At 38.6% G+C, this 22,373-nt stretch overlaps 1 protein-coding gene across 12 annotated transcripts; it reads right to left on the minus strand.

Annotated features, from left to right (window-relative positions):
* Positions 1-1,549: 1,549 nt before the first annotated feature.
* LOC120728509 (actin-binding LIM protein 1-like) lies at positions 1,550-22,010 on the minus strand. Of its 12 annotated transcripts, none has more exons than XM_040023466.1 (21): positions 20,356-22,010; positions 13,279-13,422; positions 11,408-11,591; positions 11,206-11,315; positions 9,966-10,092; positions 9,703-9,796; positions 9,145-9,232; positions 8,917-8,975; positions 8,701-8,757; positions 8,131-8,208; positions 7,261-7,443; positions 5,933-5,962; positions 5,658-5,787; positions 5,445-5,534; positions 4,708-4,755; positions 4,322-4,380; positions 3,966-4,011; positions 3,864-3,871; positions 3,538-3,612; positions 2,541-2,621; positions 1,550-2,392 (listed from the first exon to the last, which is right to left on the minus strand). In XM_040023466.1, exons 1-21 carry the CDS (start codon positions 20,669-20,671, stop codon positions 2,279-2,281), a joined length of 2,121 nt encoding a protein of 706 aa, XP_039879400.1. In that variant the 5' UTR covers positions 20,672-22,010; the 3' UTR covers positions 1,550-2,278. The 12 variants fall into 12 exon arrangements, 11 of the variants coding, with proteins under 11 accessions (XP_039879400.1, XP_039879398.1, XP_039879407.1 ...); XM_040023464.1 differs by having other exon boundaries at positions 4,708-4,758; XM_040023473.1 differs by lacking the exon at positions 20,356-22,010 and adding an exon at positions 19,002-19,323 and having other exon boundaries at positions 4,708-4,758.
* Positions 22,011-22,373: the final 363 nt, after the last annotated feature.

The following is a 22,373-nucleotide window of genomic DNA, read 5'->3' on the forward strand; positions in this document are numbered from 1 at the left end:
CTTCATTAACGACCTCTGTACCACAGGCTTATATTATGGCAGTAATTAAACTTTACTTGACTACGCTGTCTTCTGTAATTTTATGTCAAAAATTCTTAAGTAGTTGTAAAACAGTTAACCAATTATCTGCAGAGGAATGGTATATTTGAAGAGTTCAGTCAGGTTTCAGAAATCGTCACAGTACAGAAACAGAACTAGTGAGGGTTAGTAATATTACTTATGGCCTCTGACAGTGGACTCAACGTTGTCAATGTGTCAAATGTGTATTCCTGTTTTATTTTGCTGTTTTTGGTTTTGTTGTCTCGTTAGTCAGATTCTGTTCAGCTGTGTTCCCTGATGTTTCCCATCTCCCTAATTACCCAGTGTTTAAAAATTGTCTTCCTTTGGTTTTTGTAACATCGTCCATGCCGTATGTTTTCCCTAAAGAACATAAATAGAATTAAATTGAAATTCAACTGAGTGGCACTCTGTTCTTTGTTTGCTTACTTGCTGTGGAAAAAAGCAAGCAGACTGTTCAGATTTTGTTTGAAAACTGAACTTATATTCATCGCAGGCTACTTGCTCATGGTGCATCAGTGACTTTATTTTGAGCTTGATTGTAACAGTTAACAAGTAGCCACAACAAAATCAATGGGATTTACATAAAGGATCCATTCAGGTCTGAGGAATTCCTGCAGCATGCCAGTACTTCTGTTATATCACTGGGTATGAAACAGAGTTAAATTCTATAAACATAATAGGAAAACATATCATCATCATATTCAGTTTCTTTCACCAGCAAACTTATGTTTTACTTATATACTCACCAGCAACTTTGTTAGGTACATTTGTTCTTCTGCTCGGTAACACAATCGTTTAATCAGCCAATCACAGGGCATCAACTCAGTGCATTTAGGCATGGTGTAGATCAGCGGTCCCCAACCCCCAGGCCGTGGACCGATAGTGGTCCATGAGTTGTTTGGTACGGGGCCATGAGACTTGAGGCTCGGGTGTGAAATGTATGGTTTTCTGGGTTTTTATCTTTATTTTTTTATCGTTAACCAGTTTCCCTGGGTCTTTTCTCGTGTGTTATGAATAAATCTTCTTCTTTTTTGGTACTGGTACTTGTTTTAATTTGTTGTATTTATCCGCGACCACTTAAAGGCTGGTCCGTGAAAATATTGTCCAACATAAACCGGTCTGGTTGGGGACCGCTGGTGAACATGACCTGCTGAAGTTCAAACTGAGCGACACTAACAAAGTGCCTGCTGAGTGTAGCATAAAATGTCTCAGAGCTGATCACTCAATATCTGGAAGGGAAGGCTTTTCACAAAATTACTTTCTGCAACAGTGGCATCCAATTACAGTACCACACTTAAATTCAGTGATCCTAGAGGCATGGTCCAATACTATTGTCCATATAGTGTTGCATACAGTTACTATGGTGGATGCTCATGTTAAACAAGGCCATGGTTTCAAATGATCCAAGCGATAATATCTATGCGTCTGAAGTTCAGGCTTTAAACCGCTAAACACTGACAGTTTTTTCTACCCTTGGCTCTGTATGATGTATTAATATTGTCATCTCAGGCACAGATCTGTTGTGAGGACATCTACGAACCAGAAGAAAGTTGTCATAAAGGAGAGGGAAAGGAAAATTATTTAAAACTGTGAAGCATGAACAGCTGCTCTAGCAGATTCCAAGAATAAAAATATGGAGTTGTTTAATATAAGCAGGGAATCTAGAGGATACACGGCTGCCCGTGGAAACACAAATAAATAAGGTTACGTTTAGGATATTATAATATTAATTATGCTATTATTCCTTACTCTAACCTATGAACAACTAAAAAAAAGTGATAAAGGTACAGTGTCCCAGGATAATTGTGAACTGTCCGGTTTTTAGGGAAACATTTCATATTTCTGTGCCAAATAAATTTAGTACAGAAAGTAAGGACATTTGTTTGGTTGATGCTTTGAACAATGCTTCTTGGCAACAAATCTTATGCGGCTGAAAAGCCTGTTTATTCTCCCTTAAATGGTGCTACATTTGTAAGAAAATGTATTTGTAGGTTGAGCAGTCTGTGGGTTGCGCCCATGAAAAAATTGCCAAATCTTCTCTACCAATTATTTTGCTATTGAATCTACAAATGCAATTGTTACAAAAAAAAATTTTAAAAAAAGAAAAAAGAAGAAAAATCAACCAACCACAAATGTCCTTACTTTTTGTGCTATTTTTTACATCGGAATAAACATACAGGTTCAAAGGAACTCGTGCATCGCATATTCACAGCATGTATTAGAAAAGATCGGCTTTCTTCTTCATGTCATTACGTTTCCAAAGTGGAAGTTTGTCAAATTCTTGAATATCCATTCCAAAGATCTGGAGGAATGATTCTGGGGACAGGTGACGCTGCAAAAAGAAAGCAGGATGAACTAAATGTTTCTGTGCATAAAGCCGCAGAGTAATTCTGTCTGATTATTTCTTAATATAAAGCTCAAACATTACATTTAAGTGAAACTTATAACTATTTTTTTAAAGAAAACCATTTAAGCCACACCTCAAGTCTTGTTCTGTCAACATCCCTGGGAAGCTTCACTCGTCCTCTGTTACTAACTGTGAGCATTTCATATGGATAGATCTTGACAAACAAATAAAAACCATTTGAGAACATTTCATTAATTAAATCTACACAACCTCATCAGGTCTTAAAATTTGGTAAATACAACTTAAGATGAAGAAAAATACATAACAAGTTACACAGTTTCATTGTTTAACACAAACTAAGCCAAAGTTCAGAAGCAGTGTGTGAAAAATAACAAGTCCACCCTTACTGCTTCCATAGAAATTTAGTGGGTAAGTATTCGCTTGTTAATTGATCATCAACAAATGTGAGCACTTGTTGCATAAAAGCAGACGTTTTGGCAGCTTGCTGGTCTGAAGCATTCAAGTGTGTTAAATGTTTAAGTTCATGGCTGTACAATTAGAAAACATCTCAGGTTTGCAAAGTTGCATCTGAACAAATCACAAGACACCTGGAACAATGTATTGGGCAGATGAAACCAAAGTGGAGATGTCTGGCAATAATGCACTGTGCCATGTTTGGAGCATTTGTTATGGAGCACTTTATATAAAATCAAATGTGAGGCCATCTGTCCAACAACTAAAGCTTGGGCAAAACTGGGTCCATGCAGCAGGACAGTGATCCCAAGCAAAACCCAAATCACAACAGAAAAAGTCATACTTTATCATTACTTTAAGTTATGTTGCTAAACATGGTGTAATGTGTCATGTTGCTGTTCAGCTGAGGTTGTATTTACATATTTTCAGGACCTGCTATGGAACCAGACGCTATATCCCTCAGCCGTAAAAGGCCGATGTGGTATTGTCATCACACCACCATGTGGGTGCTGTGGAGACCCAAGTTTGTGCAATAACCTGAGAACAAACCAACTTACTTTTTTGGAATCACACCATAGGTGCATCTACTAAAACTCTCATGTGATATAAGTGTGTTAAAAGACAAATTATATAATAAAATAAAATATAATACTTGCATTTGGTTCCAACAAATTAGGCATAGACACTCCTCTCTCCATTTGTGTTAATGGGTACTGATGGTCATAGATGAGCTACAAAATGAAGCAAACACATGCAATTGGAAAATATCATGACCTGATTGAAGACTTGCTGATTATTTCCAGATAAATGCGAGTAAAGCTGAATATATGCATGATTAAAAAGCGGGTTATGTAGAAATATGAGTTAATAAAGATATATTCACACAATGAGTTAGGCCAGTTCTTCAAAAAAATATGCCACAAACCAAACAGGGAACCAGGACTGACTCGAATACCAACTCCATTCAGTTACTGTCACATACCCTGAAGTCTGAAAGAGAGAGAGTAAATCCCAACAAAGTGTAATTAATTTCATTTTAATGGTAGTTAAAATAGTAATTAACCACATCTGTCTACATGGATACCTCTGCATCTGTCGTCATGGTAGTGGGAGAAATCAGCTGGCCGTGGCTTAGAAAACACATGAAAACAAAATTTTCACAATATTAATATAATAACCTTTTCTAAAGTGTTTATTTAGCGCCTACATATATCAAATAGAAAAGCATTAAAAATAAATAAACTGTATTTTAATAAATATATATATATATATGTACAAAATTAAATGTTTGTTTGTAGATGTGTCTGATTTAATTTGACTTAAAAACAAAGCTTAATCAAAGTGTGTATCTAATTAATTCAGCAATTAGACGAATGTCATGTACCAGGCTTATGCAATCTTTCCAAAGTGAGATTTAAGCATTAGTAACGCGTGTCCTACCGGGCTGAGGCTGTTCCGACCGGGCAAAGAGGATGCTGGGGATGTCGAGGAATTTGGATCTGTGTGAAAGCAGACAGATAAGCTCATCACGAGACGATTTACACTCAGACTGGGATCTTTGCCCGAAATAGACCTACTGAGAAAAATTTACCTTCTCCGGTTCTTAGCTCAGCCATTTACTACTAACTATACTGCAAAACTGACTTTAAAATATCTTGTAGTGACTTGAGGTAAAGTTTTATCAAGATCTTAAGGTCTTGATAAAAAGTCGTTTCTTTAGCTTAACTTACAAAGATACAAATGCATACTTTTAAACAACACAACTGAAACTTAAATGTAATTTTGAGTGATTCAAGCATAACTTATACCAGGTTTAAATACTGTACCTTGCTGTTTATAAATCGGGGCCCTCCTGTACACGTTGAAGCTTTCGTCTGCTGTCAGAAAAGAATGCAGTATTAGCAGATGCTTCATTTTTTTCACTACTGCACAGTGGAAACATTAGATATGTTTCTGGAAGGTGGCTGTCAAACTATTCCACTTTTATTCTCAGTGTTTTAAACAGTTAGTATTAACACTAGCTTCTTGCTTGAAATTGAAAACATCAACCTTCAAAATCAGGAAGCATTTCAAGCAATGAAAAATGCAAAAATGGTTTCCTAAAGGCAGTTAGTTTGTAATCTACCACAACAAAAACACAGACCAGTGATGACTGATCAAAGCTCGGCAGATCTCGTTCGCACACGATAAACTTCACTCAAAGGCACAACGCTGCTATAAATAACCACAGCTGCACAGGAAGTTGTGTGTGAAGTTGGAAAGAGACTGAAATATTTATTTATCGAATCAATCAAAGCCATTTTAAAATAATTAAACCAGGCAGAATTTAAGTTCTGGATTTTGACCACTAGGTGGCACAGTGTTTCAAAGAATAAAGTGAACCATGCGTGCTAGTTCCAAATAGTTTGTTGGTATTATTTTTGTGTTTCAGACTTCATCCAAATGAAATCCAGTGCTGCGTTCACCATTAAATAATTTGGGTTAATAAGGAATACAAAATGCAATTTAACACACTAATAGAGGAGAAGACTTAACGAGGGTGGCACAGAAGCAGGGGTCTTACCTTTGCTTTGAGAGGGAAAGGTGTGATATAAAAGAGAAGGAGGGGAAGTGCCAGTGTTGCCACAGAATAAAGAGGAAGAAAGCGGGAACCCTTTGGATTTCGGGAAGTGCAGAAAGAAGGAGTTGTGGTGGTAAAACAGAGAACAGCTGAACATGGGATGCGTTTCATATCTTTAAACAAGAGTGTTGGTATGCTTCTTTTGTGTTATCTCACCTGGTCGGTGGAAGTGTTGTGGTGATCTGGACGAAGTTGGAGTGTAGCTATGGCGATGGTACATTGTATGAAGTCCAAAAGGCCCTTGGCTTTTAGATTTGGGTACACGCGTTCTTATTTCAAAACTCTCCTGAGAAGAGGAAAACAAAGCCAGCTGAAACTCCACGTGAAAATAAATCGATTTAAAGGGAAGACTGGCTCACACTGTATGATACCAGATTTCATGGTATTTCTGTGCGTCTGTTGTAAGTAAAGTTAATAAAAGTGTGTTTTACCTCTGTGGGTTCAGTTTTGATTTCTGGTGACTAAATCAGACAAAGAAAAGAAGCAAAATCAGCACATTCACTGAATCGTGTAGTTAATTCGAAGGTAACACAGCATATGGGTGATTCCATCCCAAATTAGAAAGTTTATACGTTTTCTCCATGTGTTTTATCTTCATTTGTCAGTCTTAGAGCTAATGTTTTACAATGAAAATCTAAAAAACTATAAAAAAAAAAAAAATCAAATCCTGAATCCCTTTTAAAATGACTCAGGATCTGTAATTTGGGACAGATACATCTCAAAATATCTGAGTATTGGTTTATTAAAATACGATTTTTTTCATTTTTAGACTAAGAATTTCATGTTAACAAGTAATCTGTGTTTTATTTTTGAATGACTATGGAATCTGAATGTTTAGAAATACTCACTAATTGTCTTTTGCAATGTCAAGGTTGTTTATTTTAACTAGTGCACACTCTCAAATATGGGACTTGACAGGGCTTCTTCAATTGTTTTCATATTTTAATTAGTCCGTATGAAGACATTTTTCGATGTATATGTCCCAACTACAGATTCTGGTTCATTGTGATGGCAAGTGAGACCAGTGAAAATTTGAGGCTTGTATCTTTAATAGCTTTCGAGAGATTCATGTTCAAACATTGACTCAGATTTCAATGTGAGATAAACACATGAAAGTGGGTGGATTGATGGACCATTTTAATGTAAAAATTTAAACTTGAAGCACTCTTGCTTCAAAGCACACTCTAAGGGACAATTCACAAAAATATACATGCTTTTTCCTCTGGTCTGTGGCGCTATTTATCCATCTCGACTGTTCTGATGTTAGCTGCCAAGTTTTGGCTTCTTTTGAATACGACTGAACTAAATGGCAAGCACCAAAAAACATGTTGGAAAACCTCAGCATCGGTGCTTCCACTGATCTAATTTTAAGCAGTTTAATGTAGGAACTCTGACTCCACCTACCAAACTAAAGGAAGCATGCAGTTACCTCACATTACAGCTAAGCTCAGAGAGACGTCATTACTGCTGCCACTGTCATGAGCATCCACCTCCCTGCACAGCATGCTTCCTTCAAGACAGTGAAACAGACTAAATAGATAAATAGCTCCACATTCCACAATAATGACATGCATATTTCATTTTAGGGTGATCTGTCCCTCTAAAGAATTGTTTTTACAATAGATGTTTTTATTTTCTTGGCCAAATACAACTAAACACAAGAATGAGGAAAAACAAGACTTTACTTGGTTAGACTCCTAAATAAAATAAACACAGAAACATGTCACTCGACACAAGTTGGAGCGTTGGATGAAATTACCTCTGCAGGACTTTTTTGGACTCTTTGGCTGTGTTGTGTGTTTCCTTTCTCATCCAAAGTAGAGGGGTGGTCATTCACAGACTTATAAGATATCATATCAGGATACTCAATATCATATATAGCCTTGACTCTGGGAATTGCTGCTAAGTCTCTGTAATCAATGATCTCATTATCTACTTTGGCCTGGGAGCAGGACAGGGAGGAAAGGAGAGGAGAGGACGCACAAGGAGCAGACACAACAGATTAGGTCTTATGAAAGGTCAAAGGTGTCTTATTACATCATTTCAGGGAGGAATTAAACTTTAATCCCGTGATTTAGGCACATGAGGTGAGCGGATTCCATTAGTCTAGAATAAAATCCAATGTTTTTGTTTTAACATGCAAAATGATTTCCAGGCTTTTGTGCATAGCAGAGGTAGTTTTCTTATATTCTGAAGTGTTATGGTGGGAGTAAAGTTTATTTCATTTCTGTGGGTGATAAAAAGCTGGGTGGAGGAAACGAATTACACTGAAAGCACCAGTTTTTGTGATCAAAGTCGGTCTGAATGCATTCGAACCCTGATTTTCTCAGTAAATTTATGGATGCATTGACATTCTTTATCATTCAGCCACAACTAAAATCACATTTTGCCTAACAAGTACCAAGAAACTAGTTCCAATCAGTCAAGGTACCACTCGTTGAATTATGTTACTGATTTTAATGTTCTATTTCCCTAAGTGTTCCTCCACATTTCACATCAATATGAATTTTTTTGCAAGGGGGAAACTCCGTCCGTGCGACTCCCCTGTATAAATAAAGGATAGGTCAAACACAGATCAACCCACGGTGAATCACGCACCATAGACGCAAATGCTGGCCTGTTAACTTACACAGATGGTTCGACCTGGGCTGCCAGGAGTGCATGAGCCCGGCCTGGAACAGGAGCTTTCAGATGATGATCTAGTTTGCTGAGAATGGGAGAGAAAAAAAATCAAGCAACAGAAAGAGCTACCTTGGAAACAGTACTCTTTTTTTTGCTGTCGATTGTGGCCTTTCACATGACTTTACATCCACGCACACACAAGCGTTATTTTCAGGAATGCAATCCATGGCACACTCAGTGTACAATAGAGGCACTTAACTAAGTAATGTGATTAATTAAGAGATTTCCAGCCAATTTCAATGTGGTTGATAGCAAAAAAAAAGTGTGAAGGCGAGCATGCAACACTGCCAACAAAGTTCATTCAGAAGCAGTAGCTTATTAAAGGTCCTGCTAATCATTGTGCAATGTAAAAAATCTAATGTAGACTGTGAATCAAATGAAACAAGCTCTGATTTGACCAGCCAGGTGAGCAAAGTGTCTGTCATATTGAATTGTGAAACAAGCACGTGTGGTTAATCTCGAATCACGAGATCGCAGCCTGCTCACTGCAAACCGCAGACCTGCTCGCAGTATTAACCTTCAGTTCATGTTGAGGGAAAAAGAAATCAAGACAGGGCGTTTTAGGTCTCCCGACCTGGGGAGGAATACATCTCGTAAAGAAATCACCTTGTACAGCTGCAGTAAGTCTTTGCTCTGTGAGTTTGTAAAATCACTTATATTTGTTTTAGAAAATGATAGTAAGAATCCTCAAACTGCCTCTAACATGTTTAACAATGAGTAAAAAAAACCTTACCCTGTAGCTGTCCTCCATTCTGCTGGTTTCTCTGCAATCCGGGTGCCAAATTACTGATCCTGTGAAAGAAGAGACAATTGATTTTTGCAACTTTTACCAAAATGAGAAGACTTTTACCGTTTTTAACCAACAGGACCGTTCTTATGCATTCTTCAATGACCAAAAATGCTTCTTGGTCTCGAATAGACAGGCTGTTTATTTAAAGAGAGGCTACGATCTCAAACTGACCTTGCACATACATTTCTTCTCCTTCTGTGAACATCCTGTCGCATTGGCTGCATCTTGCACAGCTGGGGTGATAATGTCTGTCCCCAGCCTAAGTCAGATAATGAGGAAGACAAAAGTGGCTCACAGACTGCGTATGTGCAGGAGCTGCATGAAATGAACAGCTGCAGAAATCACATTGCAGTTCACCAGGTTACGTCTGCCCAGCAGTGTAGTTGGACCGCTGACTAAATGAGGTGTTAACAGCCTAGAGTGTGGTCGTTAGCATGGGAGGACACTTGTTAGGAGTGGGAAATGATAATAGCCATTAAATAGACAGATAACATTCAGAACAGGTGATTAGACCTTTTTAGGAACAGAAAAAGTGGCGGCACACGCGACGCTCCAGGGAAAGAAGTTGCATGAACACTCAGCAAAATTAAAGACAGGCAGCTACGGACTACAAAGAGGAATTTAACAGATTTAAATCTCTGAAGGGCTTCTGAGACTAATGTTTGTAATAAAATGTACTGCAACAGAAAAAGAAACAAAGACTCTTCGCTGAAAGCCGACCTCTCTTACCTCTAAGAGTTTTCCAGTTATAAACTTCTGACATGCTTCACATTTTACCCCAAACTGAATCTGGTAGTCTCTCTCACAGTAGGGAACTCCATCCCTGAAAGATGCACATGACATACTCTTACCCAGCAGTACATGTGGAACTTTTATATCATCATTTTAGCAGCATTCATCATATCATACTCAATTTAGAAATAAAAGATTAAGGAAGAGGAAGACGAAGCATATTGAATGAGTGAGTACATGAATGAGACATTTATATTTACTTGCTGATATATTCTCCGCTCAACGCTTTCCTGCAGGTTTTACACTTGAAGCAGCCTAGGTGCCACTGGCCTCCGAGGGCTAATAGAGCCTGTCCATTCTTGATGTCTCTACCACAGCCAGTGCAGTCTGAAAACACAACATATACGTTCATACTCAGTGGTCACTTTAGAAGACAGCTGCTCAACTTATTAGACATGCTCAGCTGCTCATTAATGAAAATATCTAATCAGCCAATCACATGACATTTAGCCATGTAGACCTAAAATAATCACTCATTCATTTATATTTGGTATGCTAAAAACAAATACAATGACAATGATGAAAAGTAAGAACAATACCAATAAAAACCAATGTTGAGTCAAAATCCAGAAACTATAAATGTGTGTGTAGCAAAATGACCACAGTCGCTGGCTCTCAATCCAATAGAGCACCTTTGGGATGGAACTGGAAATTCAGATCATGGCTGTGCAGTCTATAAATCTGCAGCAACTGTGTGATGCTCTCATGTCAATATGGACCAACATCTCTGAGGAAAGTTTCCAGCAGCTTGATGAATCTCTGCCATGAGAAAAGCACCTTTCCGCACACTCCTGCGGAGAGATCCTCTTAGTCCAGAGGCTTTGTGAGTCCAAATCCCCTATTTATCCCATTATCTAATCAGTACACAGATAAGGTCAAGCAGAGGTAAAGAGTTAAGTTTTACTGTATCTCTTGCTTCATACTGGCAGGTTCACAATAGGATGACTGGATTCATGAAGGAAAGTCAACTTAAAGGGTTGTAAAGAAATCCACAACAGCTGCAGGCGGGTATTAGACTGGATTTAGTGACACTGTGTAGCCGTCATAGTGATAAGAAAGGTGACATTACCCAGACACAGAAAAGGCTTACAATTGATGATTGATTTCTTTCCCCCTCTTACATGCAGATTTTATGAATGATCCCAAATACTTTTGTTATCCAATTCGTTCTACACAAGCACAGGAGAGTCTGATGTGCTACCTGCAAAAAAGTGAAGACTTAAACTTCCTGTTTGCTAACAGATGTTGACCTTGAATTGAATGACTCTTGAAGACAGGATAGACTAAATACACAAGCAGCTGGCAGAAGACCCACAGCTGGCCAGTGTTCAATGTATAATCCACTGTCTTATTAAAACTACAAGGGATCAAAACCTTTGATATATATTTTAAATATTTTGATATGAACACTGCTTAGAGAGTATGCAGAAATGCTCTTACTGCTGGAATAGCTGGTGGCGTTTGGAGACGGCGACACAGGTTCCATACAGCGCTGACAGAGGCAGTCTCTTCCAATGAAGGTGACACAATTCCCAGCAGGAAAAGGCTGTCTGAGAATCAAAGTAAGAGACACACTTATACCACAGATTTGTAAGACATGTATGTAGAACTAAAACCTCCCAAACATCTTTTTTAAGATTACTTGCAAATGGCGCAAACAAAGCAGGCTGGGTGGTAGGTCTTCCCCAACACCGTAACCACCTCTCCCTCCACAAATTCTCCACAGCTGTTGCAAGCTGTGCCATGACGTCGCTGGAAGTCCAGCGGGCAGAGGTAGTCCCCATTCCTCATGAAGAAGCCACTCTGAGCTAAATCACAGCCACACACTGCACAGAGACACATTCAGAGAAAGATCTGATCAATATTACAATGTTTTATATCAAGACTGTTACAAGTTAGTGATGTAAAAGCTAGTGATAACACCAAAGGGGATTATTACCAGCTCTATTTAGAGACTTTGCCTGACCCATTTATCTTTAAGTCATTGCAGACATCTTTTTCATCAAAACCCATCAAACCTTTGACCCCAAAGTGGCCACTTTAAGTTGGTCTAAAAAGTAATATTTCTTACTTTTCCCTTTGTCTTTGTGCGTTTGTTTACTCTGTTGCCCTTTAGTTTAGTTTTCAGACCATAGCTAACGTAAAGTGTCACCTTCACTCTGGATGTTGTCACAGTAGGAAGTTAATAAAGCATCGGCTATTTCTGCTCCCTGACCCTCTGATTTTTAAGGCTTCCTGAAACATTTCTGTGGTTTTGTGCATTACGCACAATGTAAACATCTGTCTACATTGTGCGTGTGTACTGATCAGCTTCGTGCCAGTTTACAGGCGATATATAGAGTTGTCTGTCTGCTTGTTATTAGTTATTTGATACTGCAGCATCCAACCTGTCCTGCTGCGCCTGCCACAACAGAATGCACACAATGCCAAGGACAGATTTGTGCTGCTCTATTCCTGTCCGCCTGCTACTCTCTAACAATGTAAACAAGTTCCAAATTATGCTATTTTGAATTCAACCATCTTTGAACATGTCCCTGCTTCCATGTTCAAAGCAGGAGATTTTTTTTAATCAATAGAAACTTTGTGCAAATTTCTTTAAATTTGCACAAAAATAATGACAGTCCTCCACAAAATATCAACAGCCCTAATTCACTGCATTTTAACAAGGATATTATATTTTACTGGCACCAAGTTGGCGAAAGCTTAACACTGTCCTTGGCCACATAAACAGCTGAAAAATAAATCACACATCTTATACAATCAAACGCTAAACACAACACATCTGATATGACACAAGATTTACTTTAACATAAATATTAACATTCATGTGAAACTACTGGGATAGCTGCTGACCAGAGTTACTACCTCTTTGGCTCACTGCAATATTTTTTCCTGACATTTGAATTTTTGTATGAGATATGTTTACGAAATGAGGTAGTGGTATGATTTTGCAAGCAACAGACTCAAAAAAGACTGACTGAAGAACAATAACAGTAACAGTGTGTGGTTACTTTACTTCAAAATGTCCTGTATTTTAACAGCAATGTGTTACAGTGTAACACTGATAGACACATTTCTGACAGTCAGACATTGATTCATTCGCCCTGCTCTCTCCGTACTGCAAGCTTCTCTTCTCTGAAAGTCTCTTTGTTTCCCCTGCGCTGTAAACATCGTCACAATGACATGAAAGGACAACAACACTAGAAGCTTGTCAGAGCTTATTAGTGGGGACAATTGCTTGCAGAGGAAGCACTGCATGTTTTCCACGAAGCAGAGTAACACCACTGATTGGCCATTTGACAACCCAGGTGGTTCTCACAATAGACTGCTGAATTACTGGCCTGTTGTCCTCAGGAAAATTGCATCACTGTCTGGTTAGACAAAGCCAGACTGAAATGGAAATGACAATCAGGAACATTGTTATAAACAGATTCCTCTTTCAGCCTAAAACTCGAGTGCTGCGTTACCAGGACAGTAATACCAGTGCAGTGGTGTCCTTCCATCAACACTCACCTTTGCATGTAAAGCAGTTTATGTGGAAGTAGCTGCTCTGAACACGCAGCACCTCTCCTCTGCATGACTCCCCACACCTGAAGCAGCAGATGACCTTCTTCCCTGCTGGAGGGCAGGGGTGGCAGCTATCCTGGGTGTGTAGTACTACATGAACACAAGATATAAATAAATCAGTTAAGTATTGATCAGTCGATAAACTGCTATAGTTTTGCTGCTTTACACTGCTCTTTTTTGTCTATTGTATACAACAGAGTTGTGCATTGCGGAGTCATCCATAATTATTTGCAAACTAATATTTGCAACATCATGTTGGTAGAGGAAACTTCCACAGACACAAAAGTCTGTGAGCATGTTTAGCAACTTAGCATGTTCACATTTGATAATAAGTGCTTAAGACGAGATGAGGCCAAAGGACTGGCCATTTTTTTGCAGGTGTTTTAAAAAAGTAATTGGACGAACTAAAATTTTGACCTGTTGATCCAGAATTTATCCTGTGGGGACCATGAATGTCCTCAATTTAAGGCAACTTGCCCAGTACTTGTTAGGACGGTGTACACCAGTGGTTCTCAGAACACTAGTTTAAATGCTCCCATTTATGATCATGTCTTTTTTTTTTATCAACCATTAGCAACAGAACAAAACTGAGTTCAATTTTAGGGAAATAAAGAGTATCATTAAAGGACTTACTTATTTTATCACAGGTTTCACTCTATTTTCCCACTCTATTTGTCTAGAACCAGTTGGTTAAACCTAATTCCCTGGAGCCATGCAAACCAGTGAGGTTAAAACACAAAATGTGTCGCTGTGCACCTCATATGTACACAAATGTACACGCCCACAGTGCCATTACATGACAATCAACATTACTTCATTTTCTAATACAAGTCACTGTAAAGCAATCATCTTTGTCATCATCGTTTTTCATCCATAGGAGGAATTTATCCTGCTCTGCCTGAACAGCTCATAACGTTAATCCTGTCAGCCAGTCAGTTCAGCTTTTACATAACTGAGATAAACATACAACCCAAATCTGAAAGGTTCAGACTCTGTGTAGTATGTAAAACCTGCATTTTATTCACATTAGAACAAAGAAAAATATCAGATGTTTAAACTAAAATATTGCACTATTTCATGAAAGGTATAATATGCATTTTGAATACAATGGTAGCAACATTTTAAAAAGTTGGTAAAAAGAAAAGGCTGTAAGAACATTTCTCGACAAAGTATTTAACATGACTGGGTTAAAAGAGCTTCTTAGAGTGGCAGAGCTAATATTCCTCACATGAAATTGTGCACATTTTAAATATTTCATCATATACGTTGCACAGCATCATCAAAGGCTTTCAAAAATTTGGAGAAATCTCTGTGCGCACGGGACAAAGCTGGAAAGTATTTGTTTGCTCATGATCTTCAGACACTCAGGCAGCACTGCACTAAAAACAGGCATGATTTTGTTGTGGAAATCACTGCATGGGCTCAGAAACACTTCCAGAAATCACTGTCTGTAAACACATCCACAAATGTAGGCTAAAGGGTGTATTATCCAAAAGCCATTTATGAATATGATCCAAAAAGCTGCCTTCTGAGGGAAATCTAATGTAAAATGAACTGAGGCAAAGCAGAAAACTGTTTTGTGGTCTGATAGATCAAAATTTGTTCTTGGAAAAGTTCTTCTTGGAAGAACACCAAGCAGGGGACCATCCAGACGACGTCTTTTTTAGGGATGGCTTTGCATATTTCAGCAAGACAAAGTTAAACATCTATTACAACAACATGGCTTCATACCACCCTACGTGCAGTCTCGGACTGCAAGGTCTGGACTGCATTTGGCACCACATGAAACAAAAAATACAATAAAGAAGACCCAGCACTGTTGAGCATCTAGAATCCTGTATCGGACAAGAATGGGGCAACGTTACTCCCCCACCCCCTGCCATAACTTTTGTTGTAGATATTTTGCTGCCATCAAATTCAACATGAGCTAATATTTTTCTTAAATCAGTACATTTTTTCAGTTTAAACATTTAACATGTTTCTAGGTCCTATTGTGGATAAAATATGGATTTAAGAGACTTGCAGAATCATTGCATTCTCTTTTTATTTACAAGAGAATATTTACTTTTTACACAGCATCCCAGCTTTTTCAGAACTGGGTACATGTGCTTAATTACACATCCACAGACTTTGAATACAGGCTGGCCAGGTGGATATTACCCCACAAAAGTCAGACAACATCACAAAACTTTTTTCCCCCCATGGAAACATAACAATTTTAATGTTACAACACTTTTAGTAGGTATAATGTACAAGAGCAGTGGCCCTTGTGCAAAGTTTTGTCTTATATCTTACTAAAACTCTTAAGATAATTTCTCTTTCTGTATCTTTCTGAATGGCAGCACCAGCGTGCCTGTACAATCTAATCACAGCCTCTTGAAACGTCCTTAATGTGATTATCTAAGGAGAGGGAGGAAAGAATGTGTTGTGTCGAGAGCAGTCTGTCATCCAGTAATCGGACACTCTGCATACAAAGAGATAGACATATGAATTTCATTTTTCATATACTGCTGGCAACCAAAAAGTCAACAGTGCTCCATAATACACACACATGCACACTCTTATTAAATTCACTAACTGGAAATCTGTCTCAGATACTATTAGTCACACTAATTTCAATGAGCTGGGTCTAAACTTATTTGATTCAAACAGAAAGATTTGTGCAGACTTGAAGGTGAAATGTTTTTTGCACGGGCTTGTGAATGTTACTGAAGTGAGTCAAGCACCGCTGGTATGTGGCTCCCATCTGCCCCGCACCAGGAGAGATTTCTTACTATGGCAACAAGCGACATTTAGGGACCATATCTCAAAGGCTCATTGTACAGACATTGTACAGATCAACAATCTATCCCAGTGTTATGGAACAAAACTGAACATAAAAATCTGGAGTGTTAGAGCAGATGGGATGATCCTAGTTGGAATGTAGCCCATCAATTAGGGCATAGGACAGTAACAACTATTGAAACAGGTCTTTGTCCTAGAGCGCCTCGGACATTTGTTAATGACAGAGATGTTCTGCCAGCACGAATTCATGCAATTCACTTGTCTTGAAGTCAGAAATACTTTAAGTTTTGTTCTTGTTGGAAACTAGATGATGGATATATTCAGGTCTAGCTGTACTATTCTGCACTGCGTGGTGTCATCCTGCACTGAAGTATATGCACCCTTTGTGTGCTTTTAATTGTCTTTTTTTAAATGGTAAAACTAAAAAATGATTGAAGCCCTCAGATGGAAAGCTTTTTAATGCCCTCCCACACTTTCTTGATCTCTTCCAGAATCTGAAGCTGATATGTGATATGTGTCAAGTATTAGCAAACGGTAGATTTAGAAAGACAGCAAATGGAGAGAAACCCGAGCCGAACAGCTAATCGCACACAGCCCAGCTATGAAAATCTGTATCTGTGTGTGTGTGTGTGAGAGAGAGGAGTATGGGAGCATCTATTTTTGGTATGCTTAGTTTTTATGTACGTAGGGGGAAGTAAAATGGCATCAGAAGATTTAAACTTCAGTGGTTCTTAGAACTCTATTGTCAAACAAATACATTTCCAAATCAGCTTCGGGACTTCATCCGAGTAACCTTAATGCCTGACTTTGAATTTGTTTTTTAATAACATATAATTTGCACAATAATAAATAATGTGCAAAGGTCTCATTGCCTATCATTTCATCACCGCTCATCACTTTACAAGGAGTCAAACTTTCTTGTCATATTTTAAGGTGGTCTTGAACGATAGCTCTCCAGGCTTTTTGAAGCTCTTTCAAAGTTTTCCTTTGGACATTGGTTCGTTTGTCATTTAAAACTGACCTATGAAACATTGAAAATTCTTTAGCCAAATCTGTGAAAAATGCCAAAGGTAACACAGTTTGACAGGCATAACGTAGTATTTTTGTATCAGTAAGGTGTCTTGATGCTCAATCATCCAGGTAAGAAATTCCCCAAAAGTTGATCCTTGAATAATGATCAAGGAAATGACCTCCCAGCCCACTGTTCCTTCAGTGGTGCTAGTTTCAGTCATTAATGTACTGTTTATAAGATTGAGGAAACTTGCAGTCAGCTGAGACTGAAGAAGTCACTTGGATGAGTTACGAAACGTTTCTCCCACTGAAAACACAACGTCCACATGGACAGAATTAACTTTTGGCGATATCAGGAAGGTGGTTCCCAAAGAGCTGTTAGCTGGAAATTTGGCATATCAGTGTGACCTTAAAAAACATGAGGAAACTGGATAAGCGGAGGACAAAAGAAGATGTTGCAGGCCTAAAACATTATCTAAAAAGTATCTGACAACAGCTCTGATGAAGTGATGAGTCCAAATTAGAGAATTCTGATAATAAAACAGTGTACAACACTGTAAAACCAGTGGTGGTGGAGATCTTATGAAAATTAATGGAATTATGAATACTGATAAGTAACATCAGATTTTGATCTACCTTCTAATACCATTTGGAAAGCCTCTGAGTGGCAACTGCCTCATTTTTAAGCGTGGAAACGATCCCAAACACACTGCCAACAGTAAAAGCATACAGTACTCGGATAGAAAAACACACGGTGGCCTCCCCAGAGCTCAGACCTCAACATTATTGAAGCAGTGTGGGATCATCTTGAAAGAGCAGTAAAATAGGAAAGCCTACAAAGAGCCAAAAAAGAGCTTTGAAAGTCCTTCAAGAAGCCTGGAGAAACTTTCCTGAAGACTACTTAGATAAATTACGAGAAAACTTGCTTAACAGAGTTCAGGCTGTGTTAAATAATAAAGATGATTATACCAGGCAATGACTTTCAAGCTCATTGGAATTGTACAAAATCTGTTTTTGCCTTAGCTCAGAGATCTACTTAAGTGACACGTTACTAAACCTAAATAAAACTGTGATGCAGGGAATATTTACATTTCTAATCTGGATTTTTAAGGCTGTTTTTTCATATTCACAGATATTGTAATGTACTACAAATCAAAGTCTTGCAGTGTATTGTGATGCCATCATTATCTTGGGCAGACAGGTTTAAAAGCACCCTACCTGCGCTCTACAGAGGCTGTATTAAAGCACTCAGGCTGTGATTCCAACACTACAAAGATGTAAAATCAGTGTAACCCTTCAAATTACTTCAGGTTCAGTAGGAGCAAAGTAGCAATGGGAATTTCTAGAGTAGAGAGCACCATGTGTGAGAATATTATACAAATAACCGCTCATTTAGTTGAATGTCTTTAAATTATTTATAGATGTTTCTTGTTGCTGCTGTGGAAGACAGAATACCGTCACTCTGATAAGAGTCACCTCCACATTTTAGTCACATCTGAGTGCTCCTTGTTGCTGCACAGTGGGCTAATTGCTGCTTAATTCAGAGGTATTTCTGAAATCACATGCTGTTCTTTCCCAACTATGTTCTACTTTTATTGTAACAGTTGTACTTGCACTTTTCACCGTACACTTTTACACATGCACAGTGTCAATCTAGCATAGATGTAGGTGTTCAGTGATAAATTTATCTGAAATGAAAACGTCACATTTCTCATTTTTACTACCACAACCAAAAGTGTCATCCGGATCCAACTTTGACTCAACACAAATAACATCTCATAAATATAAAAAGACAACCAAAAATATACACAAGGAGACATTTTTCCTTTCTTTGTTACCTATACACATACACAAACACACGTGAAAATGTCTACCTTTCTGTTTCATGGTTTCTGTTCTTCTGCGCTGAAGTTCACGGCGTGAGTGAGGAGAGGCACTAACTGGACTGCTGGTCCAAGAGAAAGGGGTGGTTCCACAACACAGAGGCCAGGGGTGTGTGTTTGTGTGTGTGTGGTGTGTGTGTGTCAATGACAGAGGACAGCAGGACTGCCATTAAATTCTCTTGTGCTTCTAATCTATGACCTCATCCATACCGAGGGGGAGAGTATGTGAATGTGAGCTCACTGCAACGATGTAATTGTTTCTCTGAAATATAACGCTGCTGCACTTGTGTGTTATTCTGAAGTATTAGTGTTGGGGTTTTCTTTTAGAGGGAAAAACATACAAACTTTTCTATGTCGGCATTACATAAATGATGATCATATATCAGGATTACTTGATTGTTTTCGAAAAACAATCACACTGGTGCAGCAGCTGGGACTGTCAGATCATTCTGGGACTGAACGTTCCTGAGGGATCTCTGCATGCCTGTTTGGCTAATAGTTTATTTTAAATTGGCTCTTGTGTTCAGAAAAGTGCATTTTTGGCACCAAACTCTTATTTTGCTTTTGCGCTTCGCTGCAAAAGCTATGCCTCATTGTCCATTTGCACTGTGAAGCAATGTCCAAATAATTTTGCAGCATTTGTCTGAAACCGAGCAGAGAGCATAGTCCTGTGTACTTCAAAATTTATCCTGCTTCTTCTGTCAGCAGATACATCATCAATAAACACTGATCACCTCGTTCCACTGCCAGACAGACATGCCCAGATTTTGTTTCCAGAACTGTTCAAAGTCTGTTTGATGTTTTCTGGCAAAGGCTTCAGATGTTTAACCTTTTCTAAAACCAACTAATAATTCTGTCATTATACACTTTAGCTGTCTTCTGTGATGTTTCAGGACTTTCTTGTGTTGCTCAATAAACTTCAGCTTCAAGATGTGCACAGCAAGGGTTGTGCAGACTTATGATGACTGAAACTGTGATGCATGCAGTCATCATGAGTGCATGTAGACCTCAACCCTATGGACAATTTGTGAACTATGCTTAAAAGCCGTGTCTGTGCCAAGAAACCAATTGATTTAACTCTACCTATTCTATCAGTCAAATATTCAGCCAGAATTGTGTCAGAAGTTTGTTGATGGATACCAAAAGCATCTGATCCAAGGTACAACTTGCTAAGTGACATTTAACTAAATATTAGTTAGGGGTTTATGTCTGTATCTATAATTTTGACCCAGTATGGATTAGAGAAAACGTTATACCACTTTATAAACTTGAGGGAAATATCAAGCAGCAGCTCATTTTTCAAAAGATACGACCAATAGCTAACACCTAAGTAACGAGTCATTACCTGACAGCTCTGCAGGTATACCTGCCAGCTTTTCACACAGAATGTAGTCGTTAGGGTTGAGGAACGGTAGCTGCTCCATTATGGACTGCTTTGGAATCAAGTAGAGAACCTCTGCGAGTTGACCGTCTTCAATTATTGACATGCGCCTGACGGAGTTCTTCCTCTTCACCCGGTCCAGAACTATCATGTCGTTGCTGTGGCTGGAGCCGCAGATCTTGCCCAGGTTGCTGAGGTTGAGAAGGCTTGACACGCTCATGTTGTCGAGACTTTCAGCCAAACAGTTCAGGCTGAAGACCGACTGCTGGTTAGAAACCATAAAGCAAACGTGAAGAGGTCAAGCCCTTGTGTGGAATGTCAGGTATTAAATCGACTTTGTGAGTCAGCGTTAGTGTGTGTTGTCCATCAGGCAGTCGCAGACTAACTCCCACCGCACACCCCTTAAGAAGCTTAGGTGAGGTGTATTTTTAGGGTTGATCCTCACAGTAATAGAGGATCTCAGCTCTTGGAAGTCTCTTTCAAGTAACCTTCTCTCCGTTTTAGTAACACTGACTTCACACAAGTATGTCAGCATTCGAATCTTACTTTTCTACTCAATTGGGGCAGTTTTTTAAGAAGATTATGAGCTGTATGCCCGTATTTGAAGCTTTGAAAAAAAGGGCCATCCATATCTGTACAAGTCAGTCTGTTTGATGGTTGGACGGATTATGGCTGAACTAAAGGACAGCTGGACACAGACACACATGTACATGTAAATGATATTCACTAACCTTATAACACCGTTTAACCCACCTTACTCATGCTGTCTCAGCTTTGCTATAATCTAACCAGCAGATGAATGAAGCACAACACAAGTGACTGAACAGTAAATGTGACACAGCAGATCCAGAACGGTACGATTGTTACATCATCTGCAGGATTGTTTTTCTTATCAAAAGAGAAGAAAATGCAGCTTATTTTATTTATTGTTATTATAACTGATTTAACCTGGTTACAGCTGCACAGAGGAATGAATTGAAAATCTTCAAATGTTGTCAGATTCACCAACTTTACTTCTTCCTCCTGTCATACTCCTTGATACTGTAAGTTATAACTCAAGAATCAAAAGGCATTTTGCACAAGTATTTGCATTTAGATTTTATTTAGTAGCATTGATGTTTTGTCTTTTAGAAATGGAAAAAACTTGTACAAGACCGAGTATCACTGGACCAATACAAATGGAAAACGGAATTAAATACACCGATGTCACTAACAATATAAAAAGTAGTAGCATATCCAGAATTAGGCGGCATGGGGAAAATCAGTGAACGCTTTAAAGACTCTGTGGTATTCACTGAAGAGGGTGTGCTGCTATTTATCTGCAGCTATTTTAACCAAGGCCACATTCTTACAGGTGTTGACAGTTTGATGGGTGCGATATGAAGTACTGTTATTCTGCCTACCTCCCCCAAAATTCCCACAATCACTTATAAAAAAATAAATAAAAAAGGGCCCACTGCATATTTGGGGATTAACAATAAAATTCAAAAGGTTAAAATACGGGAAACATCCAACTGAGGTGAAAATGCTGCAAAGAGAAAAGTGGACTCTTCACAATCCCATGATCTCGATACAAACTGTACATGTGTGAGGAGCGCCACCTAATGGCTGTTGTGTGTTTAACATGCACTCATAAAAGAGACTACAACCGAACGCTCCACCTGCAGGTCAAGTTGACGTGCTGAAATCGCAACTTTGCAAGAACATCTTTAACATGTTTGTGTGAAGAAAAACATTTTGTGAACACTACTTACATGATCACCATTTATGTTGCATATTTCAATAAACGCAAGTTCTGATGACTCTTTTCTAAATCTGTTTTCATGAAACCAAATGTGTGAGAGAAACAACTCTTGCAGTTATAAGCACCACCGTGTGTAGCAGCTAGGTGCTGATCGTGTCTGTCATGTGCTGTGTTTGTGGTCACTGTGAGGGAAAACAAATTAAGTTTCAAGTTGCACAGATAAAACACTAAACTGAAA

Source organism: Simochromis diagramma, unplaced genomic scaffold (genome assembly GCF_900408965.1).
Source record: "Simochromis diagramma unplaced genomic scaffold, fSimDia1.1 OVJJ01000208.1, whole genome shotgun sequence".
Lineage (NCBI taxonomy): Eukaryota > Metazoa > Chordata > Actinopteri > Cichliformes > Cichlidae > Simochromis > Simochromis diagramma.

What these genes read in the sequence shown, in the direction of transcription:
- LOC120728509 (XM_040023464.1), bottom strand. Translation starts at nt 20,671, where the DNA reads ATGGTTTCTAACCAGCAGTCGGTCTTCAGCCTGAACTGTTTGGCTGAA. An exon ending in AAACTGCTTTACATGCAAAG is followed by an intron (nt 11,592 to 13,278) that starts GTGAGTGTTGAT and finishes GTCTCTGTGCAG; the next exon opens with TGTGTGGCTGTGATTTAGCT. An exon ending in AGAAGAAATGTATGTGCAAG is followed by an intron (nt 8,976 to 9,144) that starts GTCAGTTTGAGA and finishes CTTCTTTCACAG; the next exon opens with GATCAGTAATTTGGCACCCG.